General features: G+C 45.4%; 1 protein-coding gene across 1 annotated transcript in view; it reads right to left on the bottom strand.

Moving 5' to 3' along the window:
- Nucleotides 1-1,125: 1,125 nt before the first annotated feature.
- Nucleotides 1,126-13,366, bottom strand: part of LOC311248421 (collagen alpha-1(XII) chain-like) — a gene marked incomplete at both ends in the record, with an annotated part of 13,613 nt that continues 1,372 nt past the window's right edge. Inside the window, 3 exons of the mRNA XM_084339300.1 lie at nucleotides 1,126-1,268; nucleotides 9,037-9,072; nucleotides 9,900-10,032. Of these exons, the coding sequence (XP_084195426.1) occupies nucleotides 1,126-1,268; nucleotides 9,037-9,072; nucleotides 9,900-10,032 (312 nt within the window). The remainder of the gene's footprint in view (nucleotides 1,269-9,036; nucleotides 9,073-9,899; nucleotides 10,033-13,366) is intronic.

The following is a 13,366-nucleotide window of genomic DNA, read 5'->3' as shown; positions in this document are numbered from 1 at the left end:
GCCAACTGAGTCAAAAGCCTCTTTTGAGAGAGGGAACACTGTAAGAGAGGCAGTTTGTGGGCCGCAACTCACAAACAACATCGGACAGTGAGGACGAGGATATGGGTTTAAACTCCTCAAAAGCAGCTGGGCACACAGTAGCCCCTTTCGTGACTGTGATGCAAGCCTTGCTTGAATACGCAGTCACTGGCTCCACGTTACTAGCCATGTTAATGTGCACCATCAAGCACTGGTTACTTAGGAATGGATCGTTCTATATTGATCAGATAGAAATTTCAAAGGTACTCACAGTTGCACGAGGGTTTCACACACAAAACCGGGGTGGTTTGAAAGCTCGGCGTTGCTAATAAACATTTTAAATAATTTTTATAAACAAGTAAGAAAATCACTGAGCTAGCCTTGGCTAAAATGGCTTCTTCCGCCTTTTGACGCCGGAGCGCTGTGATTGGCTTCTTCTCTTCTTCTGCTTTGTCACATGCCTGGTGCGCCCAGCAATCACAGCGCTCCGGCGTCAAAATGCGGAAGAAGCATTTAGAAAGCACAAAGTCATTAAAACCTGTATGAAATTGCAGCGCAGTGTCGGTGTTTATAGCACGAAAACGGTGTGCAGGAGGACGAGTAGCAACTACAGAGCATGGGACAACAGCAGAAAATAAAATGAGGAGAGGAGAAGGAGAAGAGGTGAGGTGAGAGGTGAGGTGAGGAGAGGAGAGGAGAGGAGAGGAGAGGAGAGGAGAGGAGAGGAGAGGAGAGGAGAGGAGAGGAGAGGAGAGGAGAGGAGAGGGGAGGAGGCCACAGCGTTGGACAAACTAAAAGGCTGTAATGACTAAGCTTTTCTTCTTCAGATAGAAATTGCAGCAATGCACCAGGGCTGGAATGGTCCTCAACTTGAGAGTGTGTGTGTGTGTGTGTTTGTGTGTGTGCGTGCCTGCATGTGTGCGTGCGTGCATGCGTGCGTGCGTGAGAGAGATAGATAGTAAATGAATGAGAGAAGGGGAGAGAGTGTGTTCACACCAGGCTGCAGATGAAAATAGAGAATTCTGAAGCGAGGAACGAGGGAGACAACAGAACAGAGACACGCAGGCTGAGAGAGAGAGACTCCAACCCAACCCAGCGCTCACTCACCGACTCCTCTGCGTGGTCGCCCCTGAGGCTGGCGTAGGAAACCCTGTAGCGGTCCACCCGGGTGTCGTCGAGCTCCCAGGACGCCTCCAAGCTGGACATGGTCTCCTCCATCAGCTGCAGGTTCCTCACTGCCTGGTGCACCACTGAGTCAACAGGCGGGAGGGGGGGGGGGGGGGGGGGGGGGGGAGAGGGGGGGGGGGAGACAGGGAGACGGGGAGACAGGGAGACAGGGAGACAGGGAGACGGGGAGACAGGGAGACGGGGAGACAGGGAGACGGGGAGAGGGGGAGACAGGGAGACAGGGAGACAGACCGGGCAGACGTTAGTATAGCACACGACTGTAGCATCCAAAAAGTTGGCCCTATTCTATTCAGGCCATTCACAATGATTATTAATATCTATCTTTGCTTTCATGGATATTTGTATGAATGCGATAATTTATTCGATCATTAACATTATGCAACTTTCACAACATAATTTGCATGTTAGGTGGAACACTTAAAACGTTTATTTCTCAGTGGATAAAGTGAGGGTTCATTTTTCTGTGATGAATAACTAAGTAGTTTTTCTCTTCTATCGTGAGTTATTTAAAGGTCATACAAACATCATCAATCATCACTACAGTGTGTGGAGGTGTGTTTATCTGAGACTCCTCCCTCTCAATCATCACTTAAGACCCACTACAGGGTGTGGAGGTGTGTTTATCTGAGACTCCTCCCTCTCAATCATCACTTAAGACCCACTACAGGGTGTGGAGGTGTGTTTATCTGAGACTCTATCTGAGTTTGGATTATCTTTCTTTCTCTTTTTGTGTGCTCTGAACTTTTCTGGCCGTCAACCTTTGGGCAGTGAGTGTGTGTCATTGGGTGCATGTAGCCCCTCCCTACTTGTCATTTCCCCATGTGGAATGCACCAATTGGATAAATGTGCTGCTAGTGGGCGTGGTTCTCTGCTAGTGGGTGTGGTTCTCTGCTAGTGGGCGTGGTTCTCTGCTAGTGGGCGTGGTTCCCTGCTAGTGGGCATGGTTCCCTGCTAGTGGGCGTGGTTCCCTGCTAGTGGCCGTGGTTCTCCGCTAGTGGGCGTGGTTCTGCGCTAGTGGGTGTGGCTCTCTGCTAGTGGGTGTGGCTCTCTGCTAGTGGGCGTGGTTATCTGCTAGTGGGCGTGGCTTTCCGCTAGTGGGTGTGGTTCTCTGCTCCCGTTTTCAAAGCTCATTCGCTTGTCAACATTCTCTTCTTCCGCTTTAAGTTGAACCTAAAATATGTTTCTGACAACATGTTGATATTGTCTCTGACAACATGTTTATGATATCGTCTCTGACAACATGTTTATGATATCGTCTCTGACAACATGTTTATGATATTGTCTCTGACAACATGTTTATGATATCATCTCTGACAACATGTTTATGATATTGTCTCTGACAACATGTTTATGATATTGTCTCTGACAATATGTTTATGATATTGTCTCTGACCAAATGTTTATGATATTGTCTCTGACAAAATGTTTATGATATTGCCAAATCTCGAGTCATATTTGATCTGCGATGCCTAGTTTTAAAGTCAGTCTATATAAACAGACAGTGTTTTGGTGTTGCTCTGTGACATCTAGAGGCTGAAACTATGAGGAAACTACTCATTAGATCTATAAAAACAACTCGTTAGATCTATAAAAATGACTCGTTATATCTATAAAAACTACTCATTAGATCTCTAAAAATTACTCATTAGATCTATACAAACTACTCATTAGATCTATAAAAACTACTCGTTAGATATGTAAAAACTACTAATTTAATATTTTTTGCGTAAAGGGAATGACATTTGAGAAGGAAATGTAGCTTGGTTTACATTATGCAGCTTGTACAAAAATTCTCAAATGTGATGGTTGTGGTTGATTTTTCACGAATGCCTCACATGTTTTTATGAAACATCAGTAGTCATAGAGACAAAATATGATAACTTTTCAAAAGCACCTTAAACTGAAGCACTAGCTCACATAATAAGCCACCCTGAGGAGACTAAGTGTGTCTTTAGAAGGACGCACCACGAGTCCATGGCACCTGCCGTTCATTTCGTAAAGAGCACCGAGAGCGTCTGTGAATAGGAGTGGAGGTTAACGCAAAGTGAGCCTTCGGTAGACGAGAAAGAACATTTGTAAAAATGTTAACAGAACCCCTGCTCCTGTCACACGAGGAGGGGTTGGCACTGTGCTGTTTCTATGTTTCTGTTTCTGTTTCTGACAGGAGGAGCATGTTCAGTGCTAGACTAACACTTCCAAAATGTAGCACTGAATGGCACAGGAAGTCCTTCAGAGTGACAGTACCATCGTCCTGGACTTTTACATTTAAAACAACATTGTCAATATTACACTTACTGTACACTTAATGTAGATCTCTGTATTTTTTACTGTATATTTTATATTAGATTGTACATACATAATAGAGGAAATGTGAATGTGAAATGTGAATCCCGGACCGTAGTTTATTATTATGTTATTCTTAGGCTTTTTTATTCCTTATTCTTAGGCAATTTGTCTACCTAAATGTTTACTGTGAGCCATTTGTAATGCCAAATTTCCCTCTGGATGATTAAAGTATTTATATTCTATGTAAACTGAACCCCTAATCCTGTCACCCGAGGAGGGGTAAACGATGCCACGTGTTCTCATTGAAAACGTTAAGAGCCGTAGGGAAATGACCTCTGGACAAAATTATAACCAATGTTCCTAATTTAATTTGTAGCGATCGCTAAATCAGCCGATGAATGTCATAAACTAAACCTGTTGATTTACTAAACAGACCTCGGCGGCGCTGGGAATAACAAAGGCCCCGAGGATTTACTGCTCATGTTCCGTTTGTGAAGCAACATCATAGAGAAACAGGGCAATTAAGACACGCGTGGTCCTTGAGAAATGCCCTTATATTAATCATTTCCAGCACATAGTAAGAATATAATAAAGGTTAGGTGAGAAGGAAGAAGAGAGAGAATGTTCAGATGGGTGTGCGATCAAACTCTATTCAGTAGAATTGTATTTACTGAGCCGGCTTTACCCAGAGGCCCTTGCTCTAACTGCATTATCGCCGGGGCGATCTGTGGGCCCCATCTGGAGTGTATCGTGCCGTGGGGAGGGGCCTCCAGCTAATGAAGTCAGAGGAGTTTAGAAACTTTAAAAACAAACATGTCTACTTTGTTTAAAAATCCAATCGCCGCCCCGGGAACTTGGAAAAACAGCCCGTCCGCTTGGATTCAACATCCTGTCGCTTCTAACCTGCCGTGCTGAAGGTCCACAGGTCATCTCTTGTTTCCTCACACAGGGATTAGAGTTTAGCGACACATTGCATAGTCACATGGTCTAAACTGCCGTCACATTTTAAACACATTTACCAGCGTTACTTGCTTGTCTACACTCCTGGGCTCAGGTGCACAACGGCTGCCTTTTTAACCAGGCGTGTGCGTTATGAAAACCACAACACATTGCAGTGAGTGAGTTCAGGTTTGCTTCTTTACACAGAAAGAAAAATGGTGCATTTATATAACATTTATCCAAAGTACTTTGCAATTTGTTCCTCACATTTTACCCATTCACTCACCCATTCAGACACAGAGGCGACCATCCAAGGTGCCAACCTGCTCATCGGGAGCAGTTAGGGGTTAAGTGTCTTGCTCAAGGACACTTGGACACGCTGCCCGGGGAGGAGCGGGAATCGAACCGGGAACCTCCAGATTACCAAACGACTGCTCTACCTCCCGAGCCACTGTCGTACTGTCACTATACTGTCGATCTACACGGGGAGTAGATCCTAACGCTACTCATGTACACTCACTCTCTACACTGATCCAACCTCACTCTCTACTACGCTGATCCAACCTCACTCTCTACGCTGATCCAACCTCACTCTACGCTGATCCAACCTCACTCTCTACGCTGATCCAACCTCACTCTCTACACTGATCCAACCTCACTCTCTACGCTGATCCAACCTCACTCTCTACGCTGATCCAACCTCACTCTATACGCTGATCCAACCTCACTCTCTACACTGATCCAACCTCACTCTCTACACTGATCAACCTCACTCTCTACACTGATCCAACCTCACTCTCTACACTGATCCAACCTCACTCTCTACACTGATCCAACCTCACTCTCTACACTGATCCAACCTCACTCTCTACGCTGATCCAACCTCACTCTCTATGCTGATCCAACCTCACTCTCTGTGCTGATCCAACCTCACTCTCTACTATGCTGATCCAACCTCACTCTCTATGCTGATCAAACCTCACTCTCTACGCTGATTCAACCTCACTCTCTACGCTGATCCAACCTCACTCTCTACACTGATCCAACCTCACTCTCTACACTGATCCAACCTCACTCTCTGTGCTGATACAACCTCACTCTCTACACTGATCCAACCTCACTCTCTACACTGATCCAACCTCACTCTCTACGCTGATCCAACCTCACTCTCTATGCTGATCCAACCTCACTCTCTGTGCTGATCCAACCTCACTCTCTACGCTGATCCAACCTCACTCTCTACACTGATCCAACCTCACTCTCTATGCTGATCCAACCTCACTCTCTACACTGATCCAACCTCACTCTCTACTACGCAGATCCAACCTCACTCTCTACGCTGATCAAACCTCACTCTCTAGGCTGATCCAACCTCACTCTCTACACTGATTCAACCTCACTCTCTACACTGATCCAACCTCACTCTCTACGCTGATCCAACCTCACTCTCTACGCTGATCAAACCTCACTCTCTACGCTGATCCAACCTCACTCTCTACGCTGATCCAACCTCACTCTCTACTACGCTGATCCAACCTCACTCTCTACGCTGAGAAAGAACACATGGCAACTTAATGGTGTGTTTAACAAATACACTACTTTGCGGTGACCCACCTCATTAGCAAGACAGGCCCGCCGTAAATAGATTATCCAGAACGATACAGGCAAACTCCAAGTAACCATAGGAGACAACAAGGTTGCTACTTTAAGAAAGAAAGAAAAAAGGCACAATCTCATTTGTTTGGCTACACCTAGAACCACATGCGTGATTTAGGAAAGCAACATGTCTGCTTTATTTCCAGCGCTACACACACACACACACACCCACACACACACACACACACACACACACCACACACACACACACACACACACACACACCACACACACACACACACACACACACACACACACACACACACACACACACACACACACACACACACACACACACACACACGCACACACACACACACACACTAGTTTGAAAGTGCTCATTTGAAACACAGGTTGCGTTTATTTATTTACACAAGTATGGCAGTGTACTGTTACATACAGTCATGTTATGATAATCAAAGTATTTCTCTTTCCATGATAAAAAACTAAAGCTTGCAGCGTTTCCCATACATGGTGCTATTTGTGGCATCCAACCACAATATCAGACAGACAGAGGACCTAGACTGATGCAGCACAGTAGCGTAATAACAGTGCACACACACACACACACACACACACACACACACACACACACACACACACACACACACACACACACACACACACACACACACACACACACACACACACACACACACACACACACACACACACACACACACACACACACACACACACACACACACACACACACAGTCCTCTACAAAGCCTGTGTCCTCGGCCAACCCCAGCCGCCTACCTCCACAGATTACCCAGGATCCCATGGGAGTGTTATTTAACCCCTTTGTACAGAAGCTGCAGAGTCTCTACTTTCTTAAAAGGGCTGTTCTGAAAACGAAGCAGGTCACACTTGATTATCTGCACCTGGCCGGCGATGACGACGCCCCTATTTTATTATGATTCTACAAAGCCTGTGTCCTCGGCCAACCCCAGCCGCCTACCTCCACAGATTACCCAGGATCCCATGGGAGTGTTATTTAACCCTTTGTACAGAAGCTGCAGAGTCTCTACTTTCTTAAAAGGGCTGTTCTGAAAACGAAGCAGGTCACACTTGATTATCTGCACCTGGCCGGCGATGACGACGCCCCTATTTTATTATGATTTATTTCTTTAAATTAACCTCCATTTAATCAGGTCAGTTATGAGAACAAACATCTCCTCTGATGCAGACAAAGTGTAGCACTTGTTTACTTAAACCAGTATGAATATAACTTGTTTATTTAAACCAGTATGAATAGCACTTGTTTATTTAAACCAGTATGAATAGCACTTGTTCATTTAAACCAGTACGAATAGCACTTGTTTATTTAAACCAGTATGAATAGCACTTGTGCATTTAAACCAGTATGAATAGCACTTGTAATCATTCATTTGATCTCCCTCCGAGAGAAATGAGACTTTCTTTTTCAGTTGCCTTTAACTGTCCAGCACGGGCAGCGCCCAGCCTCCCCCACAAACAGAGCTGCTGTCCAGTTCAGCACCAGGGGCAGCGCCCAGCCTCCCCCACAAACAGAGCTGCTGTCCAGTTCAGCACCAGGGGCAGCGCCCAGCCTCCCCGCCACAAACAGAGCTGCTGTCCAGTTCAGCACCACGGGCAGCGCCCAGCCTCCCCGCCACAAACAGAGCTGCTGTCCAGTTCAGCACCACGGGCAGCGCCCAGCCTCCCCCACAAACAGAGCTGCTGTCCAGTTCAGCACCAGGGGCAGCGCCCAGCCTCCCCCACAAACAGAGCTGCTGTCCAGTTCAGCACCACGGGCAGCGCCCAGCCTCCCCCACAAACAGAGCTGCTGTCCAGTTCAGCACCACGGGTAGCGCCCAGCCTCCCCGCCACAAACAGAGCTGCTGTCCAGTTCAGCACCACGGGCAGCGCCCAGCCTCCCCGCCACAAACAGAGCTGCTGTCCAGTTCAGCACCAGGGGCAGCCCCCAGCCTCCCCCACAAACAGAGCTGCTGTCCAGTTCAGCACCAGGGGCAGCCCCCAGCCTCCCCCACAAACAGAGCTGCTGTCCAGTTCAGCACCAGGGGCAGCCCCCAGCCTCCCCCCCACAAACAGAGCTGCTGTCCAGTTCAGCACCAGGGGCAGCCCCCAGCCTCCCCGACAAACAGAGCTGCTGTCCAGTTCAGCACCAGGGGCAGCCCCCAGCCTCCCCCACAAACAGAGCTGCTGTCCAGTTCAGCACCACGGGCAGCGCCCAGCCTCCCCCCCATTAGCTGCTGGCTAATGATCTTTTATTACACAGGTAATTATGTTCAGCAGACAGTATGACCCTACAGTGCAGCTCACTCTAGCTGTTAATGAGCTTCCTCCGCGCAGTCTGGCCCGTTCACCGTCTTCTAGGTCATGTTCTCTGTCTCTGTTGCCACGGCGAAGTGAAAATCATAATAATCTGATTTGCAGCATCAATAGCAACCAGATAAACAATGAATATAAACCAGGCTTCTAATTGAGAGCGGCCTTTACTTGGGACTTCACCCGGCCAGTAGAAGGGACAGGCGTCTCTAAGGGCCTTTACTTGTCAAAACGTGGGGCCACACCCGGCCAGTAGAAGGGACAGGCGTCTCTAAGGGCCTTTACTTGTCAAAACGTGGGGCCACACCCGGCCAGTAGAAGGGACAGGCGTCTCTAAGGGCCTTGGCTTTACGGTATTTGATAATCCACTGGTTTAACGCATCACAACAGAATTAGGGCAGTGGTTTTTAGATGTGAATCACCTCTATGAGCAGTAATGTCACTAACTCCACTAACTCATTCATCCAGTAACTCACTCACACTTAGCCACTCTGCCCCTAGTGGCGGCTTGTGCAAGAACAGTTCAATCTATCCCAGGATGCTTTGCATCTATGTCACTGTGTGTACCTGGTCATTTGCATTTGTTACACTCTTAACTCAAGGGAAGAAAAAGCAGTTAGAACAGCTGGGATCAATACCTGGGGTTGTCATAGCAACGGTTGTTGTCCTGGCCACTGAGAGAACACACAGAGAGAGAAAACAACGTTGCTAATTAGACACAGAAACACCTCTGTAAATAAATAATTAAGCTATTTACCGGAAATGTAAAGCAATCCCTCTGAACCCCCCCCCCCCCCCCACCAATGAGACAAGTCTGGATAAACAACGATTAAATCTATCTAATCTATTATGTAATTTCATTGGAATTGAGTTGCTAGGAAACAGCTTGGGCAAACGTTAATTTCCTGTCAGCTAAACACTTATAGTTGTTATATGACACCACCGTAACAACATGGGCCCAATCAGAATGCTTCGAGTCTGAAAAGGTCTAGAACCACTCACACTGACTGTGCTTAGAATAATAGTAACTGTAACTATAACTGTAATTGTAACTGTAACTGTAATTGTAACTGTAACTGTAATTGTAACTGTAACTGTAACTGTAATTGTAACTGTAACTGTAACTGTAACTGTAATTGTAACTGTAACTGTAATTGTAACTGTAATTGTAACAAATTGAAAACAGCTGTGTGTAAACTGAATGGTTACATTTCACAGACTCTGGAATGTTATCACAGGACAATCTGTGACAGATTACTGAAAACAGTAACATAATCCATTGGATTATTCCAGTTCAGTAGCCTAGTAATCAAATTAATTCCACGGGATACAAAGTTAAATATAACAGAATCTAATTGGACTATAGTTTAATCATCAAAACCTACAACCACGATAATCATGTAACTTTCTGTACACATAGGTTCTGCAAAATGTTACTCTGTCTAAAAGAGAAAATGCCTCTTAGAGAGACTCTTAGTTGAGTCAGTCGTATGTTTCTCACGCGTGGTCTCCGTGACAGAGATGGTGTCGCTCTCCGACTCGTCTTTGAACACGGCGGTCAGCATCACTTCGTACTCGGCAGAGGACCTGAGGCCGCGCAGGACGAAGTTATCCTCGGTGCCGCTGAGCGCCACCTGCAGGAGAGGAGGAGACACAACAGACATGTCCTTCAAGGTCCACCACACAGCACCAGAGACCGGTGTCTTCATTGGCACAGTTCCCCCAGTATTTTGCGATATTCACAGATCATCTTGTAATCGCGGCCAATCACTGCAAACCGGTCCTCTGTGCCCCGAGAGATCAAAGTGTTTGAGGTACTTTATTTTTGTAGCCACTTTTTTCTCCCCATTTTCTATTTTTCTCCCATCCCAATTTCGTATTTCCAATTCTTCCCTCCCCTGTCTTGAACTTTGCTAGACTATGCCTCCCACTGGTCGGCTGTAGTGAGGATAGAAGCCTTGCATCACGTGTCCCCTCCGGTACACGAGGAGGCAGCCTGTCGCATCTTTTCACCGCAGCAGCTTGAACTCTCAGTGACAGTATCCACTATATCAGTATCCCCAGTGAAATAAAATCTGCCCAGTCCTTGAATGGGTTCAAAAACCAACTGGAAAATGGTTGCTGAGCAACTTAGGGGTAGTGTAGCCTGTAGCTTTGAGTCTGATATTAAGATGATCTGTTTTTTATGTACTTTTTATATTATTGTTGTACTTGTTATGGTTAATTGAGTAGGTGTGTGATTGACTCCGGGTTATCAAGTAGGAGGAGTAGCATACACTGTGCATGTCCCTCTTTTTGCTCTGCCTGCCTTATCCTGGGACCGCAATGGAAATAAGTCTAAGGACTGTCTTGCGCTATCCTGATATATTTTTATACTGTATGGACCTGTGTATTGTATTTTATTATGTCAAATAAAATCAATCAATCAATCAATCAATCACAGTCTGTCTGAAATACAGCACAGTGTGCAGAGCACCACATGGCCACAGGCTGAAATACACCACATGGCCACAGGCTGAAATACACCACATGGCCACAGGCTGAAATACACCACATGGCCACAGGCTGAAATACACCACATGGCCACAGTCTGAAATACACCACATGGCCACAGTCTGAAATACACCACATGGCCACAGGCTGAAAGACACCACAGTGACAGTGGTGTCATTCTCCAGGTGGTTGAAAAGAGACAGAGAGCGAGAGGGAAACCATGCTTATCCGAAGCCCATGCTATATGGTTTGGCTCAGCCTCAAGGCGAGGACCATTTTCGACACCTTGGGGACGTCGTCGATCACAAAACCAGGCGAAATTGGCAGTCGGTGACAATGGAGGACGTTAAATTGATTGGGCAGGACACCAACGACGTGTGAAAACCACCTGCGGGTGAATCACACAGAGGGAGACGTGCAGCAGAGGATCATCCAGCTTCCAATAGAGTCACACGTCTATTTCAACGCGTTTATATTCATAATAAAGAAAGCACTGATGTAAAAAATAATTCGGATGAAAATCAATGTAAAGGAATCCAAGCACAACAGGATGTTCAGATCACCTAAAACGATCAATATTGGTATTATTCACTACACTCATAGAGAATGTATATGGTTAGCGTTAACAGTTCTGATGTATCAAGCTAGTTAATCTCGTTCTCTTTCTCTTTCTCTTGTGTGTGTGTGTGTGTGTGTGTCTCCATGTCAAACACACACACACACAAACACACACACACACACACACACACACACACACACACACACACACACACACACACACACACACACACACACACACAAGAGAAAGAGAAAGAGAACTAGCTTGATACATGTGTTTCAGAGAGAGATGTTCAGAGAACACTCTGATAAAGATGTGTTTCAGAGAGAGATGTTCAGAGAACACTCTGATAAAGATGTGTTTCAGAGAGAGATGTTCAGAGAACACTGATAAAGATGTATTTCAGAGAGAGATGTTCAGAGAACACTCTGATAAAGATGTGTTTCAGAGAGAGATGTTCAGAGAACACTCTGATAAAGATGTGTTTCAGAGAGAGATGTTCAGAGAACACTCTGATAAAGATGTGTTTCAGAGAGAGATGTTCAGAGAACACTCTGATAAAGATGTGTTTCAGAGAGAGATGTTCAGAGAACACTCTGATAAAGATGTGTTTCAGAGAGAGATGTTCAGAGAACACTCTTATAAAATATGTGTTGAAACACTACACAGTGTTGTATCTAATTAAACTCATTTTAGACAAAAACAATCTCTTAAAATCTCTAATCCACCTGTCTCCTCCTAAGTGGAGTCATCCATCAATTGGATCGGCAACGATTTTCTAAGTAAATTAGTCGATTTCTATGTTTGTTTGTTTTTTAATGCTGAGTGAACTGCTGAGTGAAATACTGATAAGAGCGTCTCTGCTAAAGCACACGATTTAAATCTTGACACGACCATGTCAGCAACATCAGGGCCAGTGTTAATAAGAGGTCTGAATATTATCTTTAATGTTTATGTTTACAGTATTGAACAACGTGTTTATGTTGCCAAGCTGAAATTGTCTATAGAGTGGTAGAATTCTAAGATAGTAAATACAACTAAAAAAACTCACACCTTAAAGGGTTAAAGAGACAATGTGACTCCACTTAACTCGACCCTATGAAACCGGTTTCATTTGACATGCCCCGAGTCGGAGTTGAACCCCGGTCTCGCGCGCCGCGGGCGGCATCACAGACCACTACTAGACCAAGAGATGAATTCACTTCTAAGTAATGGGTCTGGAGGCCTCTGGGGAGTGAGTTTACTTGCAGTACCCCTTAACGTCCACAGCCACTTCACTATACACAGTCCATCGTGACTGTGGATAGATACGCGGTACCTCCGTTACACCTACACTGTAAAAATATATATATATTTAATCACAGGAAATTCACTGTATTATTTTACAGATTACTTTTGTTTTTCTACTTTAAGTGTAAATGTCATAGAAATACAGTAAATTACCTTTGATCAAAATATGAACCATTAAATAAAGGTTGTCATCTGTAACTGTATTTGATTTGACTGTAATTTGACAGTAAGTATTTGACAACTGTTGCTGCCAGACATTTACCGTCTTTTGACAGTTTTCTTTTTTACAGTGTATGGTCCAGGTCTAGGACAACACACTATCTTGTGAGCATGGACCGTCTGTCTGCCGAAGCCAGAAACCAGAGGAAGATGTCAAACGAGCTCCTCCAATTTCTCCTCCTCCTTTAATTAAAGGGAAAGTTCTTATTTTTGGAACTCTAGCCAACAAGAGGCTATTTTTGGAACCCCTGTCTGTACAAGCTGACCGGGGCTGGATTCTTCTTTGTGTGTACTGTGGAGTAAGCTTCAGTGAACCACAGTCAGCTGGTGCCGAGGGGAGACTGACCCCACTGACTTTGTAGTGGTGTAGTGGTCTATAGTGGTCTATTATGGTCTGTAGTGGTTTG

The sequence above is a fragment of the Notolepis coatsorum genome (genome assembly GCF_963971535.1).
Source record: "Notolepis coatsorum genome assembly, contig: SCAFFOLD_2827, whole genome shotgun sequence".
In the NCBI taxonomy this organism is placed as follows: Eukaryota; Metazoa; Chordata; class Actinopteri; order Aulopiformes; family Paralepididae; genus Notolepis; species Notolepis coatsorum.
The sequence above is the reverse complement of the archived record's forward strand: the minus strand, read 5'-3'. Positions and strand labels throughout refer to the sequence as shown.